We start from the raw sequence: 10,720 nt of genomic DNA on the forward strand, positions 1-10,720 counted from the left end.
CGAAAACATGTGATCCACCTATACATCGTAGTTATTAAAAATTTTGGCCAGCATCTTTCTTTTGCTTCACTATGTTGACAGTTTTCCATCAAACTTGAGTATCAGGAGATTGCTGACATTTGACGGTAGGGAGCCGCTCCCATTTCAAACTGTGCCTTGGAGAAAATATGGGGTAAAATATCACCTGCTGCCATGTTTTGCCTATTGGCTCATGACAGTCAGTGACCGATCTATAGTGCAGCGACAAATGTGCCTCGGAGGCAACTGGCATGCATCCACCACCATCATCATTCCTTCATCCTCCCGTAACATTGTAAAAAAAAAGCAGCGCACCAGTGGACAAAGGACAAACAAAAGAAATGAACACAAAAGCTGCTACGTCTTTTTGTTAATGGTTTTCCAACTAACCCGGTCACACGGCTTGCTCCCAACGTGCCAGCATGTACGTACATGTTCCTGGTTTTGTTTTATGTGGGCTAGCCAATTTGTGTCGCTCATTTTCCAGGTAGTAGTGCGTACTTGTGTTTGTATTTCGCCATTGCCACGTCAACCAGTTGCAATTGCCTTCTGCTAGTACGCTTTGGCATGCATGCTACAACAGTGAGGACCCCGTCGCTTTCCAGAAGTGCGACCCACTGCCGACATCTGTGTGCACTTCAAGCATGTGGTTTGTGCAGCGAGTTTTCTTTTTCAGCATCCATGCCACGATGTAATGCCTACTTTTCTTGGCTGTTTAATGCCCGACTGTGACACATTTTGTTTAAAGCTCAGATGCCGCAAAGCCTGCGTCTGTGTTATTGAGAGACATAAGGAATTGTCTCTTTGGCTACTTGCGTCATCACCGACTACACTAATTTGAGACCCTTCCTGTAGATGTTCCTTGTAAAGCTTTTGTGTTTTTGTTGGTGAATGAGAGCAGACCGTCTGAATGTGTCTGCCTTTGATCTCGTGCAGCTCGGCAAGACTGGGCTTTCAGCGTTTTCTCGCTCTCCTCGCAAACCATGACTGGGTGAGGCAGCCGCTCATCCTCAACCTGGCCGACAAGTTCACGAGTAAGCGATAAACTGCTGCATTGTTTGTTCCACTAGAACATGCAAAGCTATGGTAAAACAAAGCCAACTTTGCACTGAAGTCAAGACGTGAATTTGGGATCGAAAATTTCAAATGGAGATACACCTTGGAGATCTATGTTCATTAAGAATAGAAAGCTAGCTGGATGAAATTTATGCATTTTATAGAATGCAATCTCCCCTTTTTGGGTAGGTCATTAGGTTATCAAAATCTTATTTAGGTATTTGTCTGTGCACCTGAAAGCAGACAAACTATCGCCTGTTGTGCATGTTTGGAACTTTGTATTGTATCTAAGAGAGTGTTATAATATAGCCCACATTGTTTTGCATAGTGCACACATTCCAGTGAAGCTAAAAAATGTTTAATTTCTACTGCCATTTGAGAGCATTGTCAAGAGGTTTCCTATAATGTGCATAGCCAAAATTATAATAAGACCCAGATACGTGCAGTCTACACATCTCTTTGCATATGTATGTAAAATTTCATTATAATTTCCTGAACAAATCGCTTTCTTCTTTATTTTTATATTGTCGAATAATTGGGAGACTGTAAAGGACAATGAAAGGGACTGCCAATATTAAAGGCCGCCATGCTATTTATTTGCTGCTCCACTGGTTGACCTTCTTGTGCTGGCCATGTTACCTCTTGTTTGCATGAGTTCTTATGGTCACATAACCTAGACTTGGTAGCAACTGTCTAGAGTATTAATGCAGTACCATTTGCAAATGCTAAGAGCAAAAGAATCAACAGCTGAAAGGCAGTAAAGGAAAAGGGAATGCACTTCCATTAAGTACCTTCATGTGAAGGCCACCATTCCTATAAACAGGTCTTGGCAGCTGTATAACTATCAGAAGCTTTGCACTTCTTCTGGCCACTGTCTTGATAAATACATTCAGAGCCATGGAATTGCTGAAGTGTGAAGCATTCTTTTTAAGTAGTCTATGCAAATTTTCTGATTTTTTAAAAGAATCTATATAAACTGCTTTCTTAAGTAAAATGTTTAGTTTTAAGTACAGTGCATGTTCAATAAGTTTTTAATTCTTCTTAGTGATCTTGGCACATTGCACTAGCTATTTGAATCATTAATCTGCGCTAAGCCCCCATCGTTCAATGCTTCCGTTTAAGAAACAAAATACTGGGGCAGGCTTGTAGAAAGTGCGCTTTGCAAGTGCTCAGGCAATCTGTCCTTTTCAACAATAGCTCCTGTGGCTTTGTAATGCTGGCAACCAATAAAAAATTCTGGCTTAGCTCCTCATGATGAGGAGCTTGTGCTGGGGATGTTGACTCGCAAGGCGTTACACTATGCGCATATTTGCTGTGGTGACGCAGAGGACCAGGTGGCGGAGTTGCACTCTACCTTTGTCAACCAGAGGTCAACGTTGCCCCCAATGTTCATTGCGACTCCTCTGGATGGGCGGCATCCATCGCTATGGACGCGGCACTCCCCCACAGGACAAATAATGCGGCGCTTGACGGCCCTGGCGAGGGAGTCGCTTCGTGTGCTGGAAGGGCAAGTCCTGTGTCCCATCGAAGCCGATGTCAAGGTGAGAATAGGTGATCGTTGTTTCAGGGTCAACGACGAACCTACACTTTGATTGCCACTCTTTTATTAGTGAGCTCGAAGCACTGTGCGACCCATCGCCACACATCGTGCTGCCATGTCATGCTCCGTTCAGCAACTGCAGTCCCTTGCACAACACTTGTGCCATCTCTCGATGTTCGCCCCAACTGCTCGGACGTCTGCTTGCACCGCCATACCCTCCTCGCAGTTGATTATCACTGGCCGATCGATTTTATGTCCCCAGTGTGGTCACCTTTGCTATAGGCAACACCGTAGCGCCGCAATGCAGGATGATTTTTTACCTACTGGGTTTGATTAACTCCATCCTCCTCAGCCTATTTTTAAGGCCACAGCTGGATAGGGGCTTCTGTCAAACATCCAACTATAAGCCGAGTCCTCACTGCACCTGTAGATTTCCTTATCTGAACGCTCCATATAGTCGCCCTACTGCCCTCTGTTGCATTGCTCTTCCCTCGGCATCTGCTCCGCTACATGAATAGACCACTGATCATCTCTTCTGCAGACTATTCAACCTACTGTACTTCGCTCCCTTGTAATTTCACCTAGAATATCACCCACCTGCATTTGATAACTCACACTGCCCATACGGGCTTATGAGTACTCAAAGATAGCTGTATTTGCCTTTTGAATAGCGGTGTGTGAATACTCGAAACTTCAAATATTTGATTATTTGATTCAAATTGGTTGGTATTCGATTTGAAAGACACATTTACTATTCGAAGTATTCGAACTCCCCCAAATTTCAGCTTTTGTCAGGTTTTCTAAGTCAGCTTTGCCGCAGTACAATCATGTTATATGGCAAAGCATACAGACTGTACTGCGGTGAAGCATACTTGCCATGCAGTCTAGCATTATAAAAGCAAAAAGGGGGCACTGTCACGGGGGCCCCTTCTGGTGCTTATGGCTACCCAACACGATCAGCTCAAGTATCGACACTGTGCTGCCTCTCCATGCATCTGAAAAACTCCAGCCACCAGGTGGACACCTCTGTGTCTGCTACTGATCTGTCTAAGTGCCTAAAAATATTGTTTCTAAACTAAAAATCTGAACAAGTAGCACGCTTGGCAGTGTTTTTAGATCTCGTTGAAAAGTAGTTGAGTACCACTAGGATGCTTCAGTGGCAAACTAGAATATAAAACCTGGCTTTAGAAGAAGTATGGAAAATTTCAGCACCATGAAACCCAGATCTGTCCTCAACAACGAAAGCTTCTGAAGGGGCTCCTTCCACGTCAGCACTATGGCAAGACTTATAAACTCATCAACCAGCAGCACTTCTCGCTTGCGGCAGCAATTTTCACTGCTACAAGCACAGGCTGAAAGACGTGCATGATGAAGTTATGGACCAAAAAGAAGATCCATTGTAAGTGATGGTATAAGCATGGTAACCACTGTTGGCTTGTCTTGCAAGGAAGTACCCACTGAGCCAGATAGTAGTGCGTGTTCAGTGAGCAGCTCTTTTCGGGGTCTGAAGGAATTGACACGCAGGCGGGGTGCTGCGCAAATGTGTCTTGCAGTTATGATACTGTCAAGCAAAGCTGTTCTACTAGAGAATTTTGTTGACCATAAAGCATAGTTTTCCTGTACATTACTTGTCATGTCAACTTTTTTTTTTTGTTGTTTCTCTAGTTGGTGAAAAAAAAAGAATTTTTGCAAAACTGATAGTATTTGTATTAGAAAAATGTTCCAAAAATATTCTATTCGATTGGCACTTGGTTTTCATTATTTGAATTTGCTTCGAAATGGAAAATTTTATATTTGCAAACCCCTTACTTTTGACTTCACAGGAATATGAATGCTAAGGTAGGGAATCAAACTCATGACCTTTAGTTTTCAAGCAGAGTCGCATTTCGCCGCACTTCCCTGCAATAGTGAATGTGTGGTAAACGACATGCAGTCGATGACACATGGCGTTTGTAGTGGCTGCAGCAGAATGGTAGCGCTGTGGCTAAAATAATACTCTATTGACTAGTGCACAGGCCCAATCTGTGGTCTACTCTTACTATCGGCATGGTCAAGATTTTATTTTGAGAGAGGTCTTCTAGCACACGTCCATCTGACGCTTGCATACGTTGATCTTAGTAGCTTTCAAAGCAACTGCAGAGTTTGAAACCTGCCTTTGCCTGTAGCTCTGACTTCTTTCGTTAAAGGGATACGCTCTAACCTTTTAAAACGCTACAGGTTTTGTCCTAATCATTTCAGTGGCTCCCAAACAGAGCTACATTTCTGCGTTGAGATAGAGCATGCTTTTAAATCATTCTAATACCTTGCGCAGCAAATCTTCCGGCCGCCTCTCGATCCGTACGACGTGATCATCCACCTGGACGAGAAGCGAGTTCCCACCTCTCACCTGGCTGTTGACTGCACCTTCAAGTCTGCCCTGAGGCCATTCAAGGGCGATGTCCTGCCAGTCGTCGCTTTTGATGTTGTGTCACGCTACGTACGGGCTCTCGAGGTATATGTGCTAGCACTGTTCTACTGCCAGTGCAACTCGCAGTGCGTGTTGTGAGCCACATACAACAGACCCGAAAAGTTTACAGGTCGCAGCGGCGCTCAAGAGACAAATGCAAATTTCTGCTCTGCTAAGTCCGAACGCTCCTAATTTAATAACTTACTGTGCATTTCGTAAAAACTTCTGTAGATGAAAACTTTGGATTCATGGCTATGTGTCCAGGCTCTGCAGGACTTTAGATTCTTTTTACAAATTTCGTGTCTGGCAAATTTTTGTAGTCAGTTGTACTCGGATAATATTAATCGGCTCACAGTTCCAATAACTGTTCTCTCTTCATTGCTGGCACCAACACATCTGTGCGCTGTGAGAAGCGTGTCCTGAAGAATTCTTGCATGTAGAGAATTAGATGTCACTTTGGCAGCGGCACTTTTGATTTGGTAAAAGGTTCATTTAACTGAAGTGCAAAAGTGGAGTGGAGTCTTTAGTGTGTGGATTGTTGCAATGGATTCTGCATCGCTAGCCTCAGTGGCCAACAGGCTGCTTCATATTACCGAGCCATGTGCATTGTGGTAAAAGCCATGAGCCCAGATGTTTGCCTTTTGAAGTGCGTGTGATCGAGTGTCACAGAAATAAGAGCAATCGCTGCATTTATTCCAGGATGCATACGGACAACTGGCCCTCTTTTTCTACGACCGTTACGGGGGCAACCTAGTGGCCGTCCTATGGAAGCCAAATGCCTTTGTACCACAGCCACTGAAGGTAAGCTGCTCTTATGGCCACAGTCACTGAAGGATTAATAAGTAATAATAACCCTTTGCAGTCACATGTTGGTGGCCTCCTGGGAAGCAAAAATATTGGTTCCGGTCAGATGTCGGGAAGCGCCTGACACATGCCCGTGCTAGATTTTCCTGTTTGTCACGGCATCTTTTGGAAATTTCTTCAATTATTGACAATTGTGCTTCACGGCATGTGCATACAATGACGGTGCATTTTAGTGGCACACTTGAAGGAATTCGTACGTGCTTTTTCGTGCTGCAGAGCACCAAGGACGGTGGCGCTCTGGCCGCTTGCATTTTACGAAGAGAGCACGCAAGCTTATTGAATCTGATATATAATGTCCGAGAAGGAATAGGTTCTGCCTTCAGGCAGCCAGCAAACTTCTTTGAAAGCACTGAAGAAAGCTTTGAACCCTAGAGAAAACATTTCCTGTTTTGGTCGCCCACTATGCGACGCTGGCGGTAAACTGTACAAGAGCCCGAGGAACAAAGAAAACGTTCCGAAATAATTCACTTGCTACGCATTTCTTCTCACGAGAGCTCTTCCTGCTTGTTGTCCAAAATGCATGAGGCGTCTGACCAGAATGACCGCAAAAAGTTAATTCCTGTTCCTTTCCCCTTATGTAATGCCCATCCATAACGGTACATGAGTAAAATGAGTAAAATATGCAGAACAAGAAATAGTTTGTCGGTGATTCTTATCCTGTTCCCTGAGTCTTCTGTAGAAGATGCTTACCAATGAAACATTTTGGTGAATGCAGGTGTCCCATATCGGAGGTTACATGCTGAAGGGTAACAACATGATGGTACCCAACGTGGAGGCCATCTTGGAGGACTTCAGCATCCTGGGAAAGGGCCTGGTCGAGTCTGTCGAGACAAGGTCCACAAAGTGGACCATCTAGGCGGCACTGTGCATAGGACTTATTTGTATTTTTAATTATCAAACACGGCACTGTGTAAATAAACCAATTCTGTGCAACAAGGCTTCGTGTTGCTGCTTCCATCATAGCAGAAGCACAATCAAATCAAATTATGGCATTAAGCATCCAAGAGCACGACGTGCTATGAGGAATGCCATGGTGGGGGGCTCGAAATTATTTTGACCATCTGGGGTTATTTTAATCGCAGGGGTTCACCTTCACCATTTGACAAAGAAAAAAACGGGTCAACAAAGTGTCAATGCAAAGGCAGACAAGGTCGACATGCGTGGTGGTTCAAATGATTTGATGATGAAATGTTGATTATATGTCTAATTAAGTGTCTTTTTCACATCTTATATCATGTGCAATTACGTTGACCCCCCATCAGGTATCCTTGGCCGCCCTGCAAAGTAGGAGATGTTTGTTGTATTCTTCAGAAGTGTTGGCAGCCAGACATCTGTGTTGGCCAGTTCTGTTCTGCTCCAGGGCCTCCAAATGCTGATTGATGTTCTGCCGAGCCTGCCGCGACAAGCTTCAACACATCAGGTCTGTCAAGATTGTGCCACTGCCAAACTTGGGCACTTCTTGCCATCTGGTGGAGGACATGGCAGTTAAGGGGGGACGCGGCTTTCGCATCGCGAGAAATGACCGAAAAACCGATTTTTCGAAAATCACATTTTCAGTTTTTATAACCCTTTCTCTACCTGATTCCAAAATATCTTCCCTGAAAACCGCTTAGAAGTGCTTTAAAAAATTGTTGTATCAGCCACGGCGACGAGAAGTTTTGCGGAAATCGCAAAAAGACTGTGTTTTTCAAGCCACGATATCTCCGCAACGGCGCAACCGAGCGCCGCCATCTTGGTCGCAACAGAAAGAGCATTTCTTCAGCTTCAAATCTGCCGCCTTCCCGGCCTCCTCCGAGCGAAAACAAATACAGAAAAAGCAAAAGTTTCGAGGTCTCGTGGAGGTTCCTGATTGGCGGCGCGCGCCACGTGACAGCGGCGCGCGGCCCCGTTGGTCTCCGGAGCGGTTGCCCCTAGCAACGGCGGGCGAAGTGCCGCGCGTCGTCTGCTCTTCCCGCAGCTACGTTCTCCATCGCCCGTATCACGAGCCTCCCCATAGTTTCGGTAGCGGCTCAGAAGCTCCGCGGCGTAGTTTCGCGTTGGATCTCGGCTGTGATCATGGATCGGCGACGGCATAAGAAGAAATACAAAACTTCGCATCAATTTGGCAGCCGTAAGCGCAAGTCTCCGATGCCCAAAAGTAAAGCGTCATCAACAGCTTCCAGTGCTGATTCTGCTGATGTTCAGTGCGGCGCGGACATCGTGGACACACAGCAGCAGTTCCCTCAATGTACGGATGCCTCGGACCCGCAACCAAGCACCTCGCGCACCGACATCTCGGACCCGCGACGACGCATCTCGGGCGCCGACGACTCGGACCCGCGACCAAGCACTTCACGCGCTGACGACTCGGACCCGCGACCAAGCACCTCACGCGTGGATGAAACGCAGTCGAGATTCGGCAGTACAATTCAGGCTCACTTGGAACCGCACTACATATCGATAGAAACTTCTCGTGGGCGAGCCGAGACAGTGCAAGCATCACTCAGTTCTGTTTTGGCGACCGAAAGAAAAATGAAGCTCACCGGTGAGGGAGGAAGTTGTGCTGATGTGGAGCTGGCGGATGAGTTTTTGGTTGTGCAGGTCACAGCATTGAATGCTTTGTACAAGAATGCCTTGTGCCAAGAATGCTCTCAGCCAGGACTGACTGTTCATTTGGGAACAAGGCATGGATTGGCTGCACGAATGCTACTGACCTGCAATGCCTGCGGCATTGTTGCAAGTGAATGGTCATCGCCGCGAGTAGAGGGTGGTAAGGCTTTTGACGTGAATATGCGTGCAATGCAAGCAATTAAAACCACTGGCAGAGGGGCAACTGCACTGACTGACTTTTGGTCAGTAATGAACGTTTCACACAGAGGCTTGCACCATAAGACATTCCAAAGACATCTGAAATCAAAATTCAGGCCTGCTGGTGGGATGGCTGCGGCAAGTCTCTTTTCTGATGCTGTGGCAGCCGTGCGGAAAGTTTACAGTGAAATGGACCTGGCATTCACCAAAAATGTGACGGTAGTCTACGACGGCACATGGATGACACGTGGTCATGCATCCCATATTGGTGTGGGCACAATAATTGAGTTTTACACTGGTCTGGTGCTTGACTGCGTTGTGCTCTCGAACAGATGCCATGGATGCACGCTTGGGCCGAAAGAAAACGATGAAGGCTACAGTGAATGGAAAGAGAATCACGTGTGCCAAAAGAACACCGATGCAAACTCAAGCCGAATGGAGGTCGAGGCAGCGTTGATCTTGTTCAGAAGGTCACTGGAAAGGAATGACCTCCGCTACACATCTGTTGTTTGTGATGGGGATAGCCGTACCTACCAGGCCCTTTGTGAAGACAAGGCTTATGGCTTCATTACATTCAACAAAGAGGACTGTATCAATCACGTTAAAAAGAGGATGGGTACAGCCCTGCGAACACTCGTCTCAAAAAGCAGAAGAAGTAAACCGATTGGAGGGAAGGGTGGCCTGACCCAAGACCTAATCAAAAAGCTCACCGATTATTATGGCATGGCCATACGTAATAATAGTGAAGTAGATGATATGCAAAGGGCCATAATGGCAACCTTTTATCATATCACTTCAACAGATAAAGACCCTCATCATGAGCTCTGCCCTCCAGGACCCCTGAGCTGGTGCAGACACCAGGCTGCAGAAGCTGAAGGTAAAGCTCCGCCAGAACACAAGTACAAATTAGCAACACATGTTTCAGCTGCGTTGCTGCCTGTGTATCAACGCCTCTCGGATCCTCAGCTGCTCAGCCGTTGCCAAGGCAAGAAGACTCAGAATGCAGCCGAGAGTCTCCACTCTGTCATTTGGTCAACTCTACCAAAAGAGCAAAATGCTTCATTGATCGCAGCGGAGACAGCTGTCAATGAGGCAGTCTGCAAGTACAATGCTGGAACGCTTCGTGCATACAGACAGTTTTGTGCCTCACTTGGCTTGAAGCCAGGAAAGCATTCCCTTCAAAGAGCTGCAGAAAAGGATGCCCTACGAAAAAAAAAGGCATCTAAAAAACATCAGATGAAAGGCCACATGCCCAAGAAGCCCCGCTGTGCTAAGGACACCAAGGACTACAATCCTGGTGCATTTTAGGAGAGTGGAGGCAAGGCAAAACTTTGAAGGCCTTTTTCTCAAAACTGTGTTTTTGCCTTTCTGCTCAGTTTGCGGAGCTGATTTCTTTGTTACCGTTTGGCCTATTCTGACTCTGTTTTTTTTGTCTTGTTCCTTAGGCTACAGTGCAGGTCGTGACATTCTTGCTTTTGGGCCTTGACGTTTTATAAATTTATGATGTGGCTGTTCGTTCACCCCAAAAGTGTGCTTGATACGAAGGTAACATAATGACACTCCAAAAAAACTTGTGTTGAAAAAAACAAAAGCAAGAATGTCACGACCTTCAGCGTGCATTTAGCTATTCAGTCAGTACTTAACAAGCCTTCTATCACGTTTTTTATGTTCCCCAGGCTCTTCACAAAGTTCGAGGTTGAAACATTCTGCTCAATCAAATTTAATAAAATGTTCTCAAGGTATCACTCTGAAACTTTTATGGAAGCATCAGGGAGACATTCTACACATTTGTGCCAATTTTCATCAAAATCCATGAAGAAATAAGGAAGTTGATTTTCAAAGCCACGTCCCCCCTTAAGTTAGATGGCACTTCGTGGTGGCGCAGCAGAAGGCAACAGCAACACACACTCACATCCCACCCTGTTTATGGCTAATGAAACTCGTTTTTGATTATATGTTTTTTTTTCATTACTGCTATGTGTTTGCTTAGTAACTCAGGGGACCAATTA

The 10,720-nt window shown here is 45.6% G+C and overlaps 2 protein-coding genes across 4 annotated transcripts in view; both read left to right on the forward strand.

The window, feature by feature from the left end:
• Positions 1-6,861, forward strand: part of Mat89Ba (nucleolar protein 6 Mat89Ba) — a 53,232-nt gene extending 46,371 nt beyond the window's left edge. For all 3 annotated transcript variants that reach the window (XM_070540508.1, XM_070540509.1, XM_070540507.1), the window contains exons 18-22: positions 955-1,052; positions 2,401-2,615; positions 4,926-5,105; positions 5,760-5,861; positions 6,640-6,861. In XM_070540508.1, the coding sequence (XP_070396609.1) occupies positions 955-1,052; positions 2,401-2,615; positions 4,926-5,105; positions 5,760-5,861; positions 6,640-6,780 (736 nt within the window). In that variant the 3' untranslated portion in view covers positions 6,781-6,861. The remainder of the gene's footprint in view (positions 1-954; positions 1,053-2,400; positions 2,616-4,925; positions 5,106-5,759; positions 5,862-6,639) is intronic.
• Positions 6,862-7,979: 1,118 nt separating this feature from the next.
• Positions 7,980-10,124, forward strand: LOC139047021 (uncharacterized). Its single transcript, XM_070520957.1, has one exon. The coding sequence runs from the start codon at positions 7,980-7,982 to the stop codon at positions 10,017-10,019; it is 2,040 nt and encodes a 679-aa protein (XP_070377058.1). The 3' UTR covers positions 10,020-10,124.
• Positions 10,125-10,720: the final 596 nt, after the last annotated feature.

This window comes from Dermacentor albipictus, chromosome 6, assembly GCF_038994185.2.
Source record: "Dermacentor albipictus isolate Rhodes 1998 colony chromosome 6, USDA_Dalb.pri_finalv2, whole genome shotgun sequence".
NCBI classification, from domain to species: domain Eukaryota; kingdom Metazoa; phylum Arthropoda; class Arachnida; order Ixodida; family Ixodidae; genus Dermacentor; species Dermacentor albipictus.